This window comes from Strix aluco, chromosome 22 (genome assembly GCF_031877795.1).
Source record: "Strix aluco isolate bStrAlu1 chromosome 22, bStrAlu1.hap1, whole genome shotgun sequence".
NCBI classification, from domain to species: domain Eukaryota; kingdom Metazoa; phylum Chordata; class Aves; order Strigiformes; family Strigidae; genus Strix; species Strix aluco.
In genome coordinates, this window is record NC_133952.1 from 3,486,121 (window position 1) to 3,510,627 (window position 24,507).

Here is a 24,507-nt window from a genome sequence, read left to right on the forward strand (position 1 = left end):
AAATGCAGTGATGGCCTATAGTAGGAACTGTAATGTGTGTATAATCTATGGCCTCCGTACATGCTCCATGGCTATGCTCTGTGCTGGCTAGTTCTGCTGTGATTATTGCTTGATAAACTTAGGAGGAATCTATCTCGGGTCCGTCTACCTGTGCTACCTTCTACCTTCCAACAGCAGTGCTGCCACACCCCATACTGCCAAGATCTTTTGGTTAGTGTTTTTTTCAGAGGTTTTTTTTTGCTCCTTGTCATGAATATTCTGATCTCTGTGATATTCATGAATCTCAGCAAGTGCTTGCTTCTGAAGAACCCAAATTCCAGAAATATGTTGGTTTATAAAATAAAGTGCCTCGCTCTGCTTGGAAGCCTTTGATTTGTTTTATATTCAAAGATCCAAAGTATAGAAAAATGTCTTGCATTCCTAGAGCTCCTTTCATAGCTAAGAACTGCTCAGTGTCTCTCTGAAAACCCCGTAGTAGCTGAAAACCCTGGCCCCTTGTGTGAGCACACCAAGTCTTCTCTGTGCTTAGGTCCAAGTACATGTCCAGGTGCTTTCTTGGCTGGGGGCGCATCATCCTGCAGGATAGAGCCTTAAAGGAAGCTAGAGAAGGGTTGATTGTCAGGGAATTTCAGTGGTACGTGAGTAATTAATGCAAACAAAGGGAAAAACTTTATTTCTCTCCTGTCAGAAGCTCTGAAACAACGCTGGTTATTGTTTGTGTGTGTAGCAGAACCCAGTGGATCTGGGCAGCTGATGGCAGTCTCTGTCTGTCACATGGGACAGAGGGTTATAGTTTTTTCTTGGTGATATTATGCTGGAGTTGTGAACTGCCACAACATAGACAAGTGATTTGTAAAATAAAAAAAAAAAAAAAAAAAAACAACCAACCCAAAATGTTTTTTGTATTTGCCTGGCTCTTGATCTAAATATTGAGCTGACAACAGGGAACAGACCATTCCCGCCTGGAGTGCTGCAGTGTTTGTTCTAAACATCGAGTTCACCCGCCACAGCCTCACCCTTCACTCCCTAATGGCATTTTTGTGCTCTTGCTTGTGTTGGCCAAAAGTGAGGAGGGAGGCAGGTGTGACTTTTACCTCGCAGTGGCAGCCACAGATTTATCATGTGCTGGGTTTCTTTCTTAAACAAACAAGAAAAGCCTCAAAGGGCCTGTGGTCATGATGAACACATGTGACCTGTGGCAGGGGCTATTCTTCCTTTGCAAGCTGATGTATTAGAGATACGGCTTTTGAAGCCATGATTGTCTTTTCTATAGAAATGGTTTTATATTATGGAGGAGAAAGAAGACGTAGAAGATGAACTGGTCCCACTCATTAAGAAGGAGATAAAGATTTGGGCCGTTATTTTCCTAGATCTAATATTAACCAGAGATTAACTCCATTTCTTCTTGGTGCTTTGTGTAGCTGTATTGGACTTCTCACAGTCCCTGAGACTTGTACAGGCTCCTTTCCTCCTAAGATTTCTGTGAGGTCTTAGTACAGACTTAAAAGAAGCAGAGGTCTTAATGAGATTTTGAGATGCTTGCAGATAAATCCCAGACAAACAGATAATTTCTTCTTGATAAACACCAATGGGTTGCTTTTATTTAGTGGGGTTTTTCTCCAGAAAGAGGAATGAGTGATGCACGCTATTCCTAGCTCACAGCCCCATCTACAGAAGTGTCTTTGGGGAAGCAACTGAGCCTTTGTGAATGATATCTGGATCTAATTTATACATGACTAAGCAGGGCTAATCATGAGGAAAGAGATGTGCCTGTAGCAGCTCTTTATAAATTGTGTAGCTCTGTTACTGACAGTCTTTTACTAGCCTACAGGTGCTCTCAGCTTTGCAAACAGAACAGATGGAATATGACCAATTTTTGAACAAACTTGTGGTTTTATACAAGTTTTCTTTGGCAGACCTTTTGCAGAAAGTAAATAGTTGATATTCATGTTAGATTGTTACCACTCTTTGAAACAATTCTTGTTAAGTTTCAAGATGCGAATGCAACCATCTTCAGTCAGTCCATCATCTGAACTGTGTGGAGTATGTGAATCTTCAGTGGAATAGCAGATAACTCCTCCCCCTGGTTCCAGATCTTGTTTCCGTAAGAGATGGAAAACCTGGAATTTCTGAAGTTTGTTAGACATTTCCAAGTTAAATTGTGAGGAAAAGAAAATCTGACGAATACTTTTCTGCACTTCGTGAGCATCAGCTTTTATTCTGAGACCAAGAAAAAACCCTGTGAAACAGAAAATAAATTGGGAGAAAGTAGTGTTCAGTGAACTTTTAGAAACTGCTAAAAAAAATTCTAGAAGGATTTTTTGGGGATTCTCTGAGGATACATCTCAGATTGCCAGCGTGAGATAAGAACAGACAAACCTGCTGCTGACTGGTTTTGAAGGCAGGGATGCAGCACTAACCACAGCAGTAAGGCAAAGGCTATAGAAATGAAATAATCCCTCCATTTTGGTAGAAGCTTGCTGGAAGAGGCACTGTGCCCGGGGGCTTAGCGTTCTGGTCTAGGACCATATCAGACATGGCTTCTATTCTTCCACTGTCTTAAGTGGTCATGCCATATAATTTCCTTGTACCTGGTTTTCTGCATTCTGAGATACGAACAACCTTCACTTCATGATGTGCTTTGAGATCCTGGGAAAAAAGGTATCACAGAAATATCTGCAGTTCTTATAAAGTAAGGATGAAGGTATATAGCTAATTAACTGCTAGAAGGGATAACTCTTTCTTCTGGTAGTAATTTCCAGCTTTCATGAGCTCGATCGAATTTGGATTTAGGGCTAACGCAGCTGAGGCTGGAGTCAAACCAGGTCAGAGCCAAAGCTTCAAGCCAGCAAATACTGTTTGGGAACTTGTGTGCCGAAGTGAGCTTGTGCCTTTGCCCATGAGTTTGCATGCTGCCTGTGTGGTTCTGTGGTGGCCTGAGTTATGACTTCAGAAAGGACAGAGAATAAGTAGCTGAGAATGAATAGTGTTATTTTTCCACAGCTCATTAAGTCTCTAATAAGTGACTTGCTGTGTTGTTGCTTTTGGGAGGATGTTCTGTGGTTGCTGAGGAGAAGATGGCTAATGTGTTTATTTGTATGCTGCAGTTTGGAAAATTCCTTCGGTTGTATTTCTTTCTGTTTCAGTCGGGGCCTCAGTCGGAGCTGATGCTGTAGAGGTTGCCAAAGCTGGTGAAAGGGAAGGCAGCCAGCAGGGGCCAAAGGGCTTTCCCTCTGTTATCATGGATAGAGTCCCTACCTCACCTCTTTATGCTTCACACACCAGAGGCCTCATCCTTGTCTTCTGACAGGGGAGATATGAGGGAAACAGCCTGACTGGGTTGAAGCCAGCTTACCTTATGTGCAGGGTTGAAGCCAGCTTACCTTATGTTGCAGGAGTAACTGGGATTATGCTACTTTATGGTTCCTGAGAATCTCAGTTGACAAAATTTTTGTGGAAGATGCAAACAATCAAAAGCTGTGACCTCTAAAACTCAAATAGGGGCAAATATGATGTGTTTGTGCTCCAAGAATGGGAGGTACCAATGCCATGTAGAGGTTAAATCCTACAGTTAACCACTTGCGTACAGTTTTCTGTCTGGCATTTACGTGGTGGGAGAGGAAACCAATACAGTCTTTGCTCCATCCCTCCCAACCCATGGTTACAGTCCGCACATCCAACTGCTGTCTGACGTCTCAGGATCCATGACATGTAAAAGCATGGTTCTTTTCTGCCTGGATTGGTATTACCCAAGTCACATTCTTGCCCAATGAAATTTAAGAGTTCCAGGTGTGCAAAGCAGTTCCACCACATGCATACCTCTGCTAGGAAAATCACAGACTACCTCCAGAAGCATACGCAAAACCAAGCAGTGTCTGCTTCTGTGATGCTTTCCTCTTCCAAATTAGTCTGCAGATGTTAATTGTTACCCCATTACAGAGAGGCTGGTCCCCCCATTTTGCAGAGACTGAAGCTAAGCTATTGAGTGGGTCAAATGATGCCTGCCAGTGGAGTTGCTGTCTTTTCATCCTTAGCCTTTCTACATCCTGCATTTGAGCAGACGCACAAGAAAACTTCTTGGCAACATAAGGCAATGTATGAAATCAGCCTTTTAATGTCAAATTCACCAATATTTCATGGCATAATGAAGTTAATTGACACAGTAGGCCTGCAATTTCACACATAACAACTCACACATTACTAAGCAAACAACAGTAATTCGGGAACTGCAGTTCTTACAAAATGAGATCATGTCCATTCCATTTCTAACACAGAATTTCTGTTCTGTATTGGCCTGACACATAGGCGAAAACAGTGTACTTGTTTTACACCATTTTAGCAATTCCCAAAGAGCTGGGAATAACCAGTGCTCAGTTTGTAAGTGAAATGTTTCTAAGAACAAAGACAAGGGGTTTAGTCCTAAAACTTAAACCAAAAACCTGTGCAGCATACTTAGAATTGTCCACAATAAACTAAGACTGTGCACAAGGCCTAGGAAACGGTTTTATCTTCAAAGCAGATTTGATGTGAAACTGTACTGCTAACAACTCTCGTGGCTTTTGTCCTAAGATACTGTTTTTTCCTCAGAGCTCCAAACTATGGAATCATGGGATGATGTGGGACATTCAATGTTCATTTAAAATGTAAGTGTATTCTGTGTAATGGGTTGAAACTCAACTCCACAGCTTCCAGTCTCAGAAGCTGTATAAAAACTAGCCAGGATGCTTGAGTCCTAAAAGTCTCATGATTTAAGATAACTGTATAATTAGTAACTGCCAGAATGCAAGTACTTCTTGGGCAGAAGGCTGCAAACACAGTCCTTGCAGCAAAGAAGGCTAATGGGACCCTGGGCTGCATTAGACAAAGCATTGCCAGCACGTCAAGGGGGGCGATTCTTCAGCACTGGTGAGGTCACACCTGGTGTACTGAGTCCAGTTCTGGGCTCCTCAGTACAAGAGAGGACAGGCACACTGGAGAGAGTCCAGCAAAGAGCCACAAAGATGATTAAAGGAGTGAAGCATCTCTCCTATGAGGAAAGGCTAATAGAGCTGAGAGTGTTTAGCTTGGAGAAGAGAAGGCTGGATCTTGCTAATACCTGAAGGGAGACTGCAAAGAGGACCAAGAGAGGCTTTTTTCAGTGATGCCCAGTGACAGGACCAGAGGCAGTGGGCACAAACTGAAACACAGTGTTCTGTCTGAACATCAGGAAACACTTTTTTACTATGAGGGTGGCTGGAACAGGTTGGCCAGGGAGGTTGTAGAGTCTCCATCCTTGGAGAAATTCAGAAGCTGTCTGGACACAGTCCTGGGTGGTTCTGCTTGAGCAGGAGGGTTGTACCAGGTGACCTTCCAGAGGTCCCTTCCAACCTCAACCATTCTGTGATTCTGTGGCTGTTTGTGGAGCATTCCAGCCTAGGTCCTGGAGAACACCCACCATCAGTCACTGCAGCACAGAAGAGGAATGATCTCTCATTCCACAGAAATGCAACCATCAACTAGCTGACCATAGCCTGAACACCCAGGTAAAATAGTTACGTGCTAACACAGCTATCTGAGTTCACGTACCTAAGCTAACACAGTGTCATGGTAGATGACGTAGACAGAGTATGACATCTGAGGCCACATCCTAGAAAACTTCGCTTCTGTTCAGCTGTGAAGTAGCACCTTGCTTCTGCCTTATTATTCAGTGCATAGTCCAAATCTCCTTTTCTACAGGACAATGGAAACTGGGTGATAAAACTGCAAGTTTGTCTGGGGAATGAAGTTTTCCAGCACGTGAAGGAATGTGATGGTGTTTGCCATCCAGAGATGATTGGAGGCCAGTTGGACACAGAGTCTAGTGTCAAAAGATGATGGAGAACTGAGCACCATTTATGGAGGCTTTGAAAGGAATAAACAGGAAAGCAAACGTCAGAGAGGGAAGGAATTTGCCTTCAAAATGGATGGCCTCCAAAGCCATCTGCTCACAGTCTAACCATGATAATGATTTATTGTCTCCTTTGGGCTGACTTTAACTTCACTTGGCTGCCAAATGCAGAGTATAGGCCTGCCTTGCCCCAGGGAACAGTACGAAATATAGACTCTCAGGGGAGATGACAACCGGGGAATAAGCATAGGAAAGGAGCTGATTTTGCCAGGTACGGATCTTTGTCTGCCCTGGGAGGAATCTTCAATCCAAAGTGGCTTGTAAACTTGCTGGCCTTCAGCAAGTTATGAGCAAATTGCTCTCAAAACCAGATGAGTGTGATCATGCTAAAGGTTGCATCCTTCCATCACTGGGAACTTAAAAGCACATTTAAAGGTAAAACAGTAACATTTTCTTGAGCGGTTATTGGGGGCAATTGGGGCGCTAAGGATAATTAACTTAGTGACTGTAACTACTGCCTAAATTCTAGGAATTTCTCCCATACATGAGGCTGTATCATCAGTAAAAATCAACTGCTGGCACTCATAAACCATGTGAGCACTTCTGATAAGTGCTTGGGTACATTCCTTGGAAGGGAAATGTAGCAGAATAGCAAGGTATTGGGAATTCAGTGTTGTCAGAGCAATATTTCTGACTTCTTATTTCACTCAGCGTTTATTACCATAGACTTCTTCCTAACGAGGAGACAGAATTTTGTAGAAATGTCTGAGGAAGGGGGCATGCCATGCAGTAAACTGCCACCCTGAGTTCTTTAAGTAAGAAAGGGGTTCATATTTCTACCTTATATATCCTAGTGTACTCGTGTAACTGTGGTAGTCAATCAGTATCTCACGCTTAAAAGCGTATAGTAGAAATAGAAAAGGTCCAGGAAAGACTAAGAGGTATAGTCAGAAGTATAGAACCATATTATATAGGGAGAGGTTAAATAGACTACAACTGTTCTGCTTGGAAAAAAAGATTAATGAAGGAGACAATAAAAGCCTATAAAATCACAGAAAGCAGAGAAGAGGGATAAGGTAGACACAATTTCTTGCAATCTGTGGCACAGGAGTATGCAGACCCCAGTACTAGACTGTTTCCCTGCATTGTCATGTGTTGACAAGAAGATTTCAGAAATGTAGCCAACACCCTCAGAGAACAGAGTGGGAGAAGCACGTAAGCCTGGCTTTGCCCAAAGTGAATCAAGATGATATTCATTCCAGGAAATTTGTTTTCATTCACTGGAGAATTTAATTAGCCGTGGAAGGAACTCTAATTACGCTTAAGAAAAAAGTCTTGGGATACATGTGACTGAGAGCGAGTCATTTTCTATTGTTTCGAAAGTAAACACTGGAGGCCTAGGCAATTTTTAGATCATCTGAGTTACAACGAAAATAACAAAGATGGATAAAGTTGATTCAAACTTTAAAAAAGGCAACAAAGTATTTCCCATGAGCATGGTGCCTGCATCTCCTAACAAGTACACATTTGCTGGCCGACTACAGCTTCGCCGTGTTTGAAAGAAACTGTGATCTGATCATACAGTAGTGATTTCCTTGGGACAATCCCTCAGGAATGTGGGTCAAACTTTTACTTTATATCTCTTTTTATTTGAAAGCATGTATTCTGTGGCTAGCAAATGGGCCAGACCCACAAAATAAGCAGGCAGTGGAGATTTGAGGATGCTGGAGAGAGTGCAGCTTGCTACACGTTAGAATGCTTATTTTGAGTCTTTATGATGAGATTAGAATGAATTTACTTTAAACAGAAAAATCAAAGTCTAGGTTCTTCATTTGTTTTCCTGGCCTCACAATGGACTTGCCTCATTGTCTACTATAACCCTTCAAAAATTAAGACTTGAGACCCCAGACGAATGATATTGCATTAATAATATATCACAACATTCAAGCTAATACCATGAGGCTCAACAACCCTGCCCAGGGCAAGTCACTTTGCTTTCCAATACCTCGGTGTTTTTTCTGTAACCGGGGCAGAAGAAATCCTTACTTGCCTCACAGATGTGCATAGGAGGCTTAACGAGGCTTGATTAATGTTATCAAAGCACTTGGAGATCTTTGATAAGATAAGCAGCTTCCCAAATGCCAAACAGCGCTGACTCCAGATGAGTTAGGTCTAACTCAATCCCTGTGAGAGCACACAGATGGTATTTCCCTTGGTAATGTTGTTGAATTTTGGCTATGAGGAGAGCTCTTTGGTTCTTGGCTACAGAATTGTGTAAAACAAACATCCTGAGGCTGGTGACCATCTGGAAGACTCTGATTAGTGGTAACATCTGCCTTTAGTCTCTGGACACCAGATGGCAGAAAACAAGTTAGTATAGCGTCCAGGACACCCAGGCTAACCCAGAAGACCTGTTCTTCTGCTGGTAGTTAAAGCAACGTTTTAAAGTCTGTTGCTCTGTCGTGTGTGCTACAGGGTCCTGCGAGTGGGTGTGGTATCATCCAAGGTGAAGAGACTTAGTGCATGAGAGGTGGAAACTAACCTAAGAGAAACATTACATGATGTAGAAGGCAGTCCAGTACCCTGAATTATTCTCTATAATGTCTGCATCATCACCTTTGCACTCAGCGTAGTATGTTCTAGTGCAAACAGAAGGTGGATGGGACAATGGATTCACTGGTAGCAGTGAAACGTGTTTATAAAATGTGCAAACACTGCGGGAGACAAGCACCTATTCAAACGTCTTCTTCTCTTCGGCTTTCTGGGCTTCCAGTTAGAGCTTTATAAAGTCATGAATACATTAACTCTGGAGCAAGAGAACAGTTGAAAAGCTCTGGTGAGTTAAGAGCAAGGAGCATTGCTTAACAGATTTTGTGGCTTTTTTTAAACAGATAAAAAATAAATGGGAATGGCTGGGGAAAGTTGAGGTTCAGGTAGAAAGCAAAGGCGCTGAGGAGTTATGCGGGGAGATAAATTATGTTGAACTCAGGTGCTAGTTTTTGTATCCTGGCTATATTATGGTTTATCTTACATTCTATATTCCCTTTGGATTAATCTCTTTTTTAATCCAAGTGGCTGTAGGTCCATAGGAGGCAAAATGATTTCTTTCTTAGGCTTGGCTTCACCAGGCAATGTGTTATTTATAGCCTCCTAAACGACTTTTTTTTTAGAGTGCAGGTAGTTTTATATTGTATTGCAGTGTTTTGGTAGTGCTGAAATTGTTTGGTTTTGAGAGAACTGTTAGCAACAGCCAGAGAGCAGAGTTTGGCTTCTACAAGTGAAGTCCAGAGCAGCTCGGGTGGGTGTGCACGGGGCAGCGTGTGCTTCCGACACACCTGGTTACCCCAGTGCACTCGGACAACCCACAGCTCCGACGCCTGCCCTGTCTGTCTGGTATTTCAAAATTAAATCCAACCTTTCCTATTTATGGATTCTCACACCGAACAGATGCCTCTTTTGGGGGGTAGAGTTCTTCCTAGCTTGATGTGACTTGTTATGAATTTCTGGGCTGTTGTTTTTAAGTGGCCTGAAGGTCTGCTCATTTGTTTGAAATTGTTCAGACCGAAGAGCTCGATTGCTGCTGAAGAAAGGAAAGCTTTGCTGACTTCTTCAAATTCTCCATTAAAACCCTGCTTAGCAGAGATGCTTAAATCTTAAGCTGCAGTTTGGGGTCATGGTGTGCTGAGATCCCTTCTTGGCATGCTGACCAAAACTGTTGCATTGCTTGATTAGTTTTTCTTTTCTGTATCTGTGTGTTACTTTCATCTTACCTTTGTTTGCAGATTTTGGGTGGCAAAAGACTATTTTTTTTCTCTGGATCTGTTCAGCACCTGTTCAGAGGCCATAGTAATAGTAGAAAATACTAAAAGAAAGAGTGAACAAGTTAAAGGAATTCTGTTAAAATCGTGAGATGAAATGTAGCTGTTTACAGTCTATCTTCATATAGCCCTTTCTTCTGTATCAGCTCTCTGAGACCCAATCCTGAACTGCGTTCATCAGGTGCCACCTTCCATTAATAGGCTTTGGATCGATTAATGAGTGGTTGGTTTCATTAATTATCAGGCCTTTCAGAAGCAGGTGACAGTAAATGCAAAGAGAAATCCTTCGTGTCTGTTGGAAGCGGGAACGTGGGGTGGCAGTTATGCGTTGCCTGCAGAGTTAGCAGTTCCCAGATCAGGCCAACATGGCTGGAGTTTTTCCAGGCCCAGAAAACTGATGCTTTCTAGCAGATTGGATGAGAGCTGACCACCCACTCTCACTATGCTTTATTTACACAGGAACAGTAATCCGGATTGCCTCAGCAAGGATATGTGGAGAGATACATACATTGGCCTCCGTCAGTGCTTGGTTAACCTCTTCATGGCCATTGCTGGGACTAGTCCTGAATCTTAGCATTGGAAACTCAGGGAAATAATTCCACTACAGCAGTGCTGATGGGGGAGAAACACAACAGATCTGGACGTTCCAGTCCATTGGACATGGGCAGCCAGACCTGGGGACACCAGGATGCTCTGCACAGCCTAGTTTTAGGCCACTCAGTATGACAGAGGTCTCACTATCTGAAAACACTATTTGAAATTCTCCTCTGATATGAGGCCTGTAAGATTTCCGTACTGCTGGACTTGGACTCTGAACCAGATTTGAACATGACCCCAAACTCTGAAACTAACCTCAGAATCTGTTTGACTCTCAGTCAAGAGTAGCATATTTTTTGGCCAATTTCTGCTCAGTACAGTGACCTACACTCAGTTCTCAACAAGCTTGGTGCGAGTTCTGAAATAACACCACTGACTTTGCAAGTCTGACTCCAGGTATACATGGCAGAGACTAAAATCAGAAACTGATTTAGCTCCTCCTCAACGTTTAACCACAATCCTTCCTTTTTTGAAAAGCCTTTCTGCTATACCTAGTGGGGACTCGTTAAGGGATGTCTTTGCAAACAGAATTTTGTACTGTGGCCAGATTTAAACCCCTATATTTTTTATTCCCTCACATCTGCTTATGAGCTGGAACTGAGAATAAACCTGTTCCCAATTAAAAACACACTAGTGCCCTCACACGTGAGAAGTGTGCACTACTGGTTGCACAGGGAAACCTCCTGCAAGATTTTATGGGGTCCTCTTTCTCAGCCTGGTTGTTCAGGCTGCTAGTTCAGTGCTCAAATTCCCGTCCCTTATATTCCTCTTATATTTTGAAATGAGAAGAGTACTGTGCTCACTGCAGAGATGAGTTCTAACAAAACGGAACTGAATGCTTTATGGTTTAAATTTGGGAAACTCTTCATCAACAGCCACGGGCTTCCACGGCTTTGCTGTTGGTGGGAAGATGTTCTCTTGTCCCCTCTTTGACTATAACTCTTGCAATTGCAACAACACAGACTCATAGAATCACAGACAGGTTTGGCTTGGAAGGGACCTTAAAGACCATCCAGTTCCAACCCCCCTGCTACAGGCAGGGACACCTTCCACTAGCCCAGGTTGCCCAAAGCCCCGTCCAACCTGGCCTGGAACCCTTCCAGGGAGGGGGCAGCCACAGCTTCTCTGGGCAACCTGTGCCAGGGCCTCACCACCCTCACAGGGAATTTCTTCTTAATATCTAATCTAAATCTACCCTCTTTCAATTTAAAGCCATTACCCCTCCTGCTATCCCTACACCCCTGATTGTTGAACTCCGTGAGGTTGGCACGTCCCCCCTCTCCAGCCTGCCCAGGTCCCTCTGGATGCCATCCCTTCCCTCCAGTGTATCCCCCACACCACACAGCTCGGTGTAGGTGGGGAACTTGTTGAGGGTGCCTCGATCCCCCTGTCCATGTCCCAACAAAGATCTTAAACAGCACCGGTCCCAATACTGATTCCTGAGGACACCGCTCGTCACTGCTCTCCACTTGGGACATCGAGCTGTTGACCACAACACTTTGAGTGTGACCATCCAGCCCATTCCAGCCAGAAAAAGAGCAAAAGTGGTTGCTCTGGAGTTGTGTGTTTTGTTGTGGGGTTTTGGGGTTTTTTAGTGTTATTCCATCTTTCCTCTGTGAGCCTATGTCCCTGCGCAGAGCATGCTGCTAGAGAGCTGGGGACTCAAAACCACAGATGAGAATAGGAAATGAATGTATAAATCAGATCATTACCATGGCGCCCGCTAGCAGTGCCATACCAGACAGAGGACACTGCCTGTCATTGTCTCACCCATAAACCCCACTGGAAGGGGTTTAGATTACTGCTGGAAGGTTCTTTGTCTTGGCCTCTGAATCCACCTCTGCAGAAGGTTTGGCTGAGTGGCATTGTAGAATTTGAGAGGGAAAAAGCATACTGGGTTTGATGGCTGCAAGATGATACTCTTTCATGCTCTCTGTTGTTTTACAGCTCTTGCAAGTAAGAACACAGGAGAAAAAAATCAATTGGTTTCATTTAATGTAGGGGAGTTTCTCAAAAAAATCAATCAGACTGCAAAGTGGATTAATCACTTCTGCTGCTTGGCAGAGGAAATACTAAATCAAATACTGATCTATCCCCTCAGCACCCAAGCTCCCTTTGTTAAATTATTTCTTATCAAACATAGGCCCCTGGACTAAGCACACACATGCTCACAAAAATCAATTTTTGTCCAGCATATGGAGTGACAACATTTCTCTTCTTTTACTCCAGGTTATGAAATTTCATACATCTCCAGTAAGCTTTGGCTCAGCTAAGAAAGCCCCGTGTGTCAGCTGTAGTGACTGCAGTGAGCATGGTGTGAGTTTGATTAAACAGCACACGGTCTAAGGGATCATGAAGGTTCTTCTACCAGTAAGTAGTGAGTTCAGATCCATGCCGGGCCAGTACAGGAGTACTGGGCAGCCACTGGGAAAGGAGTGAGTGAATTCAGTCCAGCCTGCAAAGAGAAAATGTTTTTTGCTTGCTGGTGGCCTTGGCAAAGCTACCCTGTTTTGAATGGGCTCTAAGCAGTGGATTATGTCAGCATTCTTGCAAGGGGCCCTGTCCAGCCCTACATGGAGAGAAGGGCACGTAGAAAGAGCTTTGTTAAAGGGTTCCATGTCTCAGCCCATTGCTGGGAAAAGGGACAGAGGAGAGAAAGCAAATGGCATCTGCTCCTGTGCTAGCCTGTGCCCTGAGCCAGCAGGACACAAGCCTCTCAATCCCCTGAGAGAAAGAGCGATGGGTCAGTTTACCAGCGGTGGTCAGCGAGGGCTAAGCCATGTTATTGTGGTTGGTGTTGTGATGGGGGGGGTCATGGTGCCTGGGGGGGCTCAGTCCTGCAGGGAGCGGAGCGAGATCCTAAGCACCATGGTGCCTGCTGAAGGTGCCTTTAGGCCTGGAGAGTGCTCAGCCCATTGCAGGATTAGGCCTAGTACGCACCATCTAGGCTGACCTAGGATGCAATTCCCTGCTCTGTGATGAATGTCCCAGCCCTTTGTGGGTTGGGCTCAGACTGAACATTGCTGTAACGTTGTCTTTGTTGGTTTAATTTTCTAATAACATATTTCACCGAGCAATGCAGCCAGACTGGAGCCATAACCCAGAACAGCAGTTGGCATGAAAAACTCTACTGTATTTCTGACACTAGGGTCTTTTATAGCCAGGGTATGATGGTTTCAGCACCAGTGCAATTGCAACCAAGTATTAAATATCCCAATTAGTGCAATTCACAGTTATCGACAACACTGTTTTCTTTCCAACATTCCCCAAGGACAAGAAAATGTTCTGTGTGAATCTGAAAGCTTCAGAAAGAGGAGGTGTTTGTTCATCAGTGGGATGCTGCAGTGTTTAACATGGATCTCCAGAGCTGATCTGGGGCTGGGCAGAGGTAACACGTTCGCTTTCTTAGGCAGCCAAGGTAAAATAGACTCAACAGCCCTAATCCACCATCTAAGAGAGGCATCTGCGTAGCAACAGGCATCGTAGCAAATGGCAATTGTTGGACTCTTGCCTGCAAACAGAAGTGCTGAGAAATGAGAAGACAGTAGGCCTGAACTGGAATACATTTGCCCAGCAAAAGTCTGCATCACTTCAGCATCTGCACAAGCCTCCAAACACAGGCATTTATTTTGCATTTCCACCTGCTTTGTGAAAATGAGAAGAAGAAAGTTCTGAAAGATAGTCTGTGTAGTCACAAAACGTTCAAGGGAAAAGCACAATAATATAAAAACAGTTTCTCCAGTCTAGACTGTAAATCCAGGTGCATTTCTGGCCACGCTCTTGCAGGTTCTAGTCCCTGCCAAACCTGTGTTACCATCTTCAGTGTGTGATTGTTACCCAGTGCAGCTACATTAAAATGCTGTTTGCCCAAGTTCAATTCACTAGTTGGTTCTAAATTTGCCCAGGAAAAAAAGGGGAAAGAAAAAAAAATCATCACATTTCCTTATGTGATGGCAACCTAATGCCATTCACAAATAAGGGCACGATCCTCTAAATGTAGGTGTGTGCACTCATTATTAAGCACACACTGCCAGTGAAATGCAGATTGACTTCTGCAAGGTGGACTCCCAAGGATCAGTGATTACTAAATGATCATTTTATCCCAATTTCTATCTTTATTTTTTTTGTTTTCTCCACCTTCAGTTTCTTGCTCTGTAAAGCCAGAGAGGGAAACAACACAGCTGCAGAAAGATGCTGGATTTCAAGAGTTAAAATATGACAGTAAAAAAAAATCATAACTGCCTTTTAAATAAACATCAGTGTTACTGATCCAGTTGTTTATGACTCTCTGTTCCAGCCCATTTCACTGACAAAAGCCAAGTGAAATTAGCGTTTGATGCATGAAAAGAAATGGAAAGCCATAGGCCTCACATGAAAGGGGAAGCAGTGGAATAAACAAACTCTGATTGCATGGAAGAGGTTGCGTGTTCACTTACAAAGAAATCAGTGGATCAGGTTGTTTTCAGTCAGGAGAAGAAAGAGCACACTCTGAATAATTCAAGGAATGGGGACACTGAGACTCTTCAAGACCTCAGTGCTGCTGCTGCGCAGCCCAAGGGGAGTCGCCGCAGCAGGCTGGGGCCCGGGTAGGACTCTGAAAACATGGCTCAGTTCTTTGATTTTGCTCCTGACCAGCAATGTCAGCAAGTTCCTTGTGGTCTGTTAACTTTTGGGGCTGGGAGTCTGAGCTGATTAGCTGAAGTTCATGCTAACATGGTTATAATGTCTTCCTGGGGCAGCTGGCCTGTGTCAAGTTTGTAGAGCAGGAGACTAAGCTTGGATCTGAGGGATGATGTATAGTCGTCATCTTGGGCTCCCTGTGCCTCAGGTCCCCTCTGAAATTACTGCATAGAACTAACCTTTTTAGTAGAGATACTGTGAGGCTAGGTCAAGCCTGGGAAGTTCTCTGATAATGGGAGCCTCATTTAGTATCTGAGCTAAATGGAAATAACTCCCTTCAGCTCCTACTGTTCATAGAAGACCTGGCCTAACACTTCTAATCCTGCCTGCAAGGACAAGACCGTCCAACTAGCTTTGTATCTGTTTAGTAATATCTCTGAACTGGTCTTTTTTCTTGACTCTGAATAATCCTACTCCCAACTGCTGCTAACTCAGCCTCATACAATTCCCCAATCAAAGAATCTGCAGCCACTTCCAACCTGCTCCTGGCTTGTGCCTGTTCTTTTCCTAGGGATTCTTCAAACCTGCACTTCCCATGCCATGAAGAAATCCCTGGTCAATATGAACCCTAGCCTGAATGTGGAAGGGGAATGCAGTGGGAGGAAAGGAAATTAAGGCCTTTGATCTCTTATTTCATCTGGAAGGCATTGAGAGACAAATGCTTTTGACTAAACAAGCTGTCAGAGATAGAAAGTGAACAGATCCACATGGATTGGGTGGGGTGCTCTCTGCACGAGCCGATGGGGAACTGATGTAAGGCAAGCCATGGGATGTTTCCCAAGCATTCCCCTGCCTGGTGATGTAATCTCTCATTTGTCATGTGCTCTGGCTAAGGCTGATCTCTACGCATGCCAAGGATGAGTGGAGGCAGACTTGCTGTCAATCCTAGGATAATTAACGTTGGAAGAGACCTCTGGAGGTATCTAGTCCAACCTACTGCTCAAACTGGGGTCAGCTTTGGGGGCAGACCAGGTTACTCAGGGCTTTATCCAGTTGGGTTTTGAAAACCTCCGTAGTTGTGTAAGCCCGGCGCCGCAATAAAGAATTCCTGCTTTCTAAAATGAGTCTTAGAGAGTTCCTCTGCCGGCGTTTACGGTAACATTTGGAGACTGAACCATCTCTCTGGGCAAGCTGTCCCAATAATTGACTGTTCGCATGATGAAAAAAAAAGGTCTTTTAATCCAGTTTGAACCTCTTATTTTAAAGTGCCCGTTGTTCTTTGTCCTCCTGCCATACACCACTGCGAAGAGCCTGGATCTGTCTTCTTGCTGACTTCTCACAGGTATTGTAAGCTTGGCATTAGTGCCCCTAACTTCTCTTCTTTTCTCCAGTCTAAACAAGCCCAGCTCCCTGGGCTCTTGACCATATTGCTTCTCAGTAGCTTGTGTCTGGAAAGAGGCAGCTGAAGGCACGCCCCACCTCCTTGGTAGTGCAGGGAGTGTGTTCTGGGGTCCCCAGAAAAGGATTTATAGGCCTATGGGCAGGTTAAGGCAACTACAATGGGTGATCAGCACAGCAAACAAGAAGTAGAGGAAGGAATTCTCAAACCAGGGCACCCATTTGCATGACCCGCAGGTGGCTGGGTGCTGTGGAGCACCCAGGAATCACACAGCTCATAACAGGAAGCAAGCTTCTAAAATCACATTGCCTCGAGACACCAGCCTTCCTTTTCCTTCCCAGGGTAAGTACCTCCTCCCAGCCAATAAACAAAAGTCTCCCCCACTCCCAATTCCACCATCTCTCTGCTAAGATCATGCAAACTTTAGCCCTACTAGGCTCACTAGTCTTCAACCTGGTGATCTTTGAAGTTACCTGTATAGCTCCTTCGGCTCCACTGCCTGGTGATCAGGTCCCCAGGTGGGAGACTCTGACTTCACTCAGGCATGTCCCACTTCTGCAGGCTCCTACCCATCACCCCAGAGCAACTCCCTGGGCTAAACGTGGCTCTGGGTCTTTTGTGGTTGTGCCCTGCTCTTTTCCAAAAGCAAATGGAGCAGGGAGCTGTTGCTGGTGCACTGTGATGAGGATAAAGTTCCTCTTGTCACAGCTGGAATTAAAATCAAGGTCATTTTACCCCTTCGAGTTCCTCCTTTTCATCTCAGTCCTTCCCCAAACAGGCATCTGCCTCTTCTTGGGTGACCCCAGCACGTGAGACAACTGGGACAGGACATCCCTGCCTCGTGGCTGATTCCACCCAGTTGCAATATTTATATATTTCTTGCTGTCTCTTGCTCTTTGGGACCCTGCAGCTTCCTGATCACTGCATTTCATTTGTCTCAGGTTTTAGAATTTATTTCGGTGACTCCAGTCCTGATGTCTGAGACTGGCTGAAAATAGTAACTCAGTCTGATCTTATCTGCAGCTATTAGAGACTTCAATTATATCCTCCCGGGACTATCTATTACTCCTAAGAAATTAGATCTTGGTTATTGTTTTCTTACCCCTCTCCCTGTCCTCATAAACCTTCCAGCTATGGGTTTTGCTTTGATGAAGCTTTCCAGGAGCCAGATTGGACTTTTACAAAGTGTAAGATAATCAGGCACTTCCCTAAGCCCAGCCATGCCTGGATCCCAAAGGCCTTTGATAGCTTTGCTTCACAATGCCCTGAGAAGAGGTAATGTTATTATCAATTTACTGAGGGAGAAACTGAGGCACAGAGTAGTTACTGGTTTCATTTGAAGAACTATTTCCACTGGATTCTGTTGGAATAATGGACACTGAGCACATTAAGGACCCCGGGCACTGCAGACCGTGGGTTGGCAGGCCTGCCCATGGCTGCAGACTGATCTGATGGTAGGCGCCAGGAGTCCTGACTACAATTAATTGGTCAGTTCTTCCTCTATAACAAAAAAATGACCAGTTTACAGGCTGCATTAACCAATGTTCAGCACCACTATCCCACTCCACTCAAGAGTAGATGTTACTTTGCACTTCCAGGAGAGAGAGGGTTCCAGGAGTAACTGCATCTTCCAGCACCTGGTTAAGGAGCTGGCTAACACCAAATCTGAAGGTGTGAAGAGCAGGCTGTCCTCTCCGCTCACAGTGCATCACCAGTAGCTCTTCTCCCTTCTGCCAGTGCCAGAATTCCTTGCAAGATTTGTTTTTAGGAAGGGGCGCAGTGTAGCATTCACACAGAAGCCACTTTCTAGGGACTATGAGAGACTAGCTGCAAATTAGGGCAGAGATAGCTGAGAAAATTGCACAGTGTGCAGCGTGTGAACATCTAAGGACCTACAAAAGACACCGAAATTAAGCTAAGTCCAGGTTAGCTTCTGGTCTCCTTGATCTCAGCAGAGCCAGAAATTCAGGCCTGGAGCTCAGCACGGCACATTTATATAGGGGTGGTTTTCCAGTGCGTAGCTTGTTTTATTGAGGTCAAAGCATGGAAAGAAAGACAAATATATTAGACAAGATAAGGTCAGAAAGATTAGGCCCAAAACTCCAGTTCTTAGCACCTCAATTGCTGGTATGTTTGTAGTCAAGATCTACTATCTCTGGCTTGAGTCCTTCCCTAAAGTAAATATATAAAGTAAATATTTGTAACTCTTGTGGCTGGGATCTGTTCTGGATGAATGTTTTTGCAGTGTCTTGTAGTATGATGCTTCAAAGCCAAGTGGAGCCATTTGGCACTATCCCAAATCAATTGATCACTGGCAACAACAACAACCTTTTCCTTTATTTAAAAAAGGCACTGTTATTAATTTTCCAGTCCCCTCTGTTGCTTATGTATGGTGCACTTTGCAGTAGAGGCTCTTTGTGTGGAACTTCCCTACTTGTCCAACACTTTAGATTTAAATACTGCACATCAGCCTGCTGCCTGGAAAATAAACAGATGCTGTAACAGGACTCACATTCCCTGGATCTTGGCTGTCAAGCAAAGAAGGGAATGACATGGACCACCAGAAGCTGGGGCTTGTGGCCTTAAATGACTAAACGTTCTTTAGCCTCCCTGCCAACTTGCTAAAGCACGCTGCTGTGCCGGGCAGAGGTGATTGCCTTGGCGTCTCCAGAAATCAGGGCCAGGGTGATCATCAAATAGTGGGCAGCAGGGGGTGGATGTGCAAGCTTGTGGCTTTTCAAGTTTTCATCAAAACATGAATCAGTGTCTAGATTTTTCCACATTTTTTTCCATGTTTTCATTGAAACCGATAATAAAAAAAAAAAAAAAGAGAAAGAGGAGAGGATGTGGAAAATATGGCTGAAGTTTGGATTTTATACAATGTTTGTGACCTGGGTATAAAAGCATAAGGCTGTGACAGCTTGACAGCAGTGCTGGAACGAGGCCAGAGCTGTACCACTCCATACCCACTGAGGCATAAATAAGTATTCCTGCATTACAGCTGGCACGGACAGAAACCCTGACTGACCCCAGGCAGGGTTAGAACCACGCTGGGACACTGGTGTGGAAGTCCCCCACGGCTCCACTTTGCCTGGCATGCTCTGGAGTTCACACATCTAAAGCTGTAGTAAGGGCAGGTCCGAGACAGGGCCTGGTTGTCAGAGCTGCTCAGTATTTCCCTGGAAGCGCTGTTGCACTCGCAGGGGGATTGTTTTACTGAGTGGGTGCTGTTAGAATTAATAAAGACTTTGGAATCTGACTCAGAACAAATATTTATTTCCTCTGCAATAACATGTAAGTATTGATAACTCATTCCTTAACCTTACTTTTCCAAAATTCTTTTAACACTTCCTAAATTTCAGCATCAAATGTCAGGTGAATGTTTTCATTAAAGATAATGAATAATTAGTTCCTTATCCCAGAAAAGACTCACCTGAGAAACTCCTAGATTTGATCAGTGTGTTGATATTTTTTAACAGGATTCATTTCTACATATTCTTTAATCAGCCCAGAAGTTCAAGAAGGAGTCATACATAGACATGTTTTGGAACAGAATTCTTGATTGAGTATTTTTGGGGAGGGTTTCCTTTCAGAAAACTAAATTTGACAACTCAAATCAATTGTATTTTCAGCCACAGAAAAACTCGATTGAAAAGCAGGAGTGGGCATGGGGACTGGGGGTTTTGGTTTGTTTTGGTTTGTTCTATAAAAAATGTCCACTTCATTGAAAAACTATTTCTCTTCCACCTGCCAACCCTCCCCCCAACAACAACAAAGTCCTTTGATGTAAAATTTTTGGCCAGTTTAACCACAAACATACATAGACAAGAAAAAGTCATCCAAAGATTTTGGCAAATCAGAGCTGCATTTTTTTTCCATAAGAGGCACAGTTAGTTATCTTTCCATAATCCCCAGTTATTGTAGCACCCAAATGGTGTCTAAACTTCACTATCATAATGACCAAAATGTGGCTCATCATTTTTAGTTAATTTGCTTTCTCCATTTTTGGGGGGTTTGTGGGCTTCTACAAAGCTTTGTCTTGAAAATCCGGGTGTGCATTATCAACCATTAATTACATGGAAAAATACGTTGGCTTCATCCTCAATAATTCCTTCAGAATTCCATTTCTGAATTGGAAAACTTTCTTCCTTTTCTCCCCAATCATCTGTTTGAGTCTGTGTTAAACATCAGATATTTATTAGAGAACACAGATTTTAGTCATAAACAACTGTCTTTCGACACTACTTAGGTTCTTTCTTTTTTTAACCACGGAACGCATCCCGTTATCTGCTCTTACAGGCCCATAGTGACATCTAGTGACTGAATTGCATAGGGCAAGTCAACAGAAAAACTATGGGGGGTTCCGAAGAGATTACCTCGCTTCAAAGGTCTGCTTCAATAACAAATTTGAAAGTTATTTTGAAATATTTATGAAAAAAAATGGGAAAAAAGTCTTATATTAAATCTTTGCAGCAAAGCTGCAAAGAGAAGTGTCTTCATTATACGTATGGGAAAGACTTTAATTTGGAAGAAAACACGTTTTAAAAAAATTGGAATACACATTTTAATTGTATCAGGGAAAACAAAGGGACAATACCCATCTGGGGATGTCCTTTTAAAATAGTTGGGCCTAATCCTCATCTGTAGCTCATTTGTTGCTTCCCAGCTATCGATTCCCTGAGGTCAGGAATAAGGTGAGGACCAGCTGGTCTTTATAAAAGCAGTAAGAATAGCTTTATGGGGTTTTTTTGGTGTGGAGTGTTTGGGCTGTGATAATGGGCATCATCCAGTGAAAGTTATGTTGAGTAAATGGCTTTTATTTGCATTCTTCCTGGAAAAAAAAGTAAGGTAGCCGAGTTGAAAGGCTTGTTTTGGCTCTCAGGCTGGTGGTCTTTGAGCAGAGCTCTTCTAACAACAGTTGGGCTGTTGCAGAAGAGGGTGGGTTTGGATTCAGAGGAGAGGTAACATTGCTTGTCTATTCTGGAGTCCTGTGTTATGGGGAAAAAAAAAAAATCACACTTCTCTGAAGTACACACTTCTTTGTGTACGCTTCTTCATTGTAATTCACTGACAATCTGCTACGAGTCCCTAGATATCCATGGCTCAGGGAAGTTACAAATGGAAACAAAACTGACTATTAAAACCAGATGACAGTTAGATGGCTTAGTTCTCTTATCACAAACAGGATGAAAAGCTGTTGGGTTTGTACGATTCTGGCATGTTTCTTTTCAAAGGAAGAACTTAAGATCAGCTTGTGTGTAAGATTTGGAATGGTATCATCAGCTTTCTGCTCAGTAAGAGCAGGGCATTACCCTAACAGCACCAATAACTAGTTTTAGCTTCTGATCTGTTGCCAACTTTCTACACAATCTCAGACAAGTTACTTCGCTTCTGAGCGGCCTTGTCTTCACTGTAAAACTGAAACACTGTGTGCCCTTGGACACTGATTATCTCTATTTTTCTATAATCCATGAATTCTATTTTCATGCAACTTCTTGGTTACTGGCAGAAATCTTAACATATGTCTTCTTCGGTTGATGACCTGGGCAGCCTGTTTTGAGTTAGCCTTCTCGACTTGCATTATTTGTCAGTTTTCTCCTCCTTATATTCACTTCAATAGCAATTTGATCATTTGTGTTGGAACTAAAACATCTAACATCATGTAGCAAAATAACTCATCTTAGATTCAAGGTTTTATATTTGTGACTTTATTGACTTTAGATTGCTTGGCCTTGGAATAATTTCTGAACTAGCTTTCTTTGGAATTGGATGACTGAGTTTGAAGCAAGCTTCGAGCAATGAAAACTTGTTGTGTCCCAGAGACAGTAATTTAAATATATAGGGTGGCTAGGTCCTAAGTAGAGCAAATATTGTGTAATTCATGGTGCCCCCCAGCAAACTTGGGGAGGACACACCAAAACCCAACAAATCTCATCCAGTCCAAGACTCTGAATAGTGTGCAGTATTGCTGGAGTCAAACTTCCTTATCCCCTCTTACTGTTAGGTAAATTGCTTTTTGTCCAAATGTAGATTAAAGCTGCATTTGTATTGTGATCTGGACATTCAAAACCATGTACAGATTAAACTGGGGGGGAGAATCCAGCATCATTTTTGTGGCTCTGGTTTTCTCCTACCTTAGATTCTCCCGGGGAGCAGAAGCACTACTGGTGACAGAGCCTTTAAGAAGATACTGCATCTGATGAGATAGATGGAGGATGGGACCATTTTACAATGGTAGCCCAGGAAAAAGGGAAAACCCTGAGGTACATGATGAGCCAGACTGAAATAGCTCTTGTTGACTTGTTTAAAACAGTTTCCTCTCTTCTCTGTACTCTGATAATTAGTAGACCAATATCCCTGCCATGGCTAGAGCAAAACCAACATTTAAATTGCTCCTCTGGCTGCACATGGAAGTATTAACCACATTAAATCCTTTGGTGTTTTCAGTATCTTGCATATAACCAGAAAAATCATCTTTTTTGATATTGTAACAGGCTGCATGGTGTGATCTCTTACAAGCTATTAGTGAAGTCTTGTTTTTCAAATAAGGAATTGCAAAAAATTATTGAAACAACTTCAGTTGCTACATGAATAAAAGTAGTAAGGGATCTGTTGACTTATACTTGTTGGCCCCCAAGTCTACACGGTGAACCCAAGGTTACTAATGAGGACAGGTTAGCACTCTGTTCGAGTGTGTTTTTAATGTTTAAGTACAGCATTTCTAATTGACCAGAGTTCTTTAACTTGATTTATCCTTGGACTTACTACTTCAAGTAAAAGAGGAGATCGCATGTATTATTTGGCAATCGTAGCGCTTTATGAATTTTAATTAAAGCTCAATATCACTGCTGCTGGAATGAGGTGAATATGACATTTTGAATTTAATTATGGCCTACGGGCCAGGATGCAAGCATGGACTCCAAACCCCCTGCTCCGTATGGTCACTTGGCTTGTCTTAAAAATTCCAGAGTATTGAAATACTTCCTTGTTCCAGTCTCTGTAGATGAGGAATTTCAGACTTGCACTTCTCTTCTTAAAATGAACAGGCATGTGTTTACTTAGCAACATATCTATAAATATTCTACAAGACACAAATCTTACCATTTGGCTTACCACAGTTCTGAATTATACTACGTACATAAAACTGAATACCTGTTACTCTAAATGAGAATGTCCCTATGGCCTGCAACTTCAGTGTTCTGTGTCAAGGGAATGGTGCTCTGGGCACTTCCTCTCCTCACTTAAACTACTTAGATATGGCTTTCCAGGTAGGCCAGCTCTTCCACCTTCCCAGAAAGAACATCAGGTGTGACACCTGGATGCTTGAAAAAGGCTGGTGTTCCTCATAGGCTTCCACATAGTGGAAAAATATAAACCATAAGCTGCTTAAGGTGTGCTAATTTTAGAAGTTAGATGCATCCTTACTGTGGATTTCTAAATATGTAGATATTGAGATGTCTTTGATTTCAGCAAAACAGCAGCAAAAACATTGTGTTGCAATCTTAATTCTAGTTTAAATGAATGATCAGACCTTAGTGTTTTTAAGTTACTAATGCACTGGAGAAGTGTTTTTATTATTACTTCTCTGTACCTCTACCTCAGCAAATACAGCAATATAAATACTTAATACAAATGGCACTGAGCAGATGAGTCAAATGGGCTAGGTAAGAAGCATTACCTTTTGCTCTCCACTTAGGAACTAATTAATGTGGCTAGCAACATATTAAATTTGCCAAAGCTTTCCATGTGGCAGAGGTGATGGTGATACTTTGAGATCACAGTATTAAAAGGGAAAATTACTCCTGGTTTCTGGTCAGCGTGTACTTCATTACAAACACCTCCAGGAAAAAAAAAATCTTAATAGGTAATTGAAGAACTGTTAGTGAGAACCAGGCCACTTCTGATCAAAAGTAACAACTTCATCTTACTCAGAGTCATCTTGTGCTTCTGGGTTCAAACAGATCGGTTTATTTTGCTAAACCAGAGGCGTTTCTCTGGGCTAGAGCCCAAAATGTGCTGCCAAGGTTGTGGCAGAAGCAGCAGCAAGAACATACTAATTTTAAAGGGAATGGACCACCTACTTTGTCAGCAGAAAGTTAGTGCTATTTAAGCTCCTTGAAGTGTTGAAATGATTTGAGCAGATGTTATATTGAAAATATTTTCAATTCTTTGTCAGAATGTTGCTAGTATTTTGGGTTTTTAACATA

At 43.0% G+C, this 24,507-nt stretch overlaps 1 protein-coding gene across 1 annotated transcript in view; it reads left to right on the top strand.

The window, feature by feature from the left end:
• C1QTNF12 (C1q and TNF related 12) overlaps nt 1-12,581 on the top strand; it is an 81,759-nt gene extending 69,178 nt beyond the window's left edge. The window contains exon 12 of the mRNA XM_074848509.1: nt 12,511-12,581. Within this exon, the coding sequence (XP_074704610.1) occupies nt 12,511-12,554 (44 nt within the window). The 3' untranslated portion in view covers nt 12,555-12,581. The remainder of the gene's footprint in view (nt 1-12,510) is intronic.
• The last annotated feature ends 11,926 nt before the right edge of the window (nt 12,582-24,507 follow it).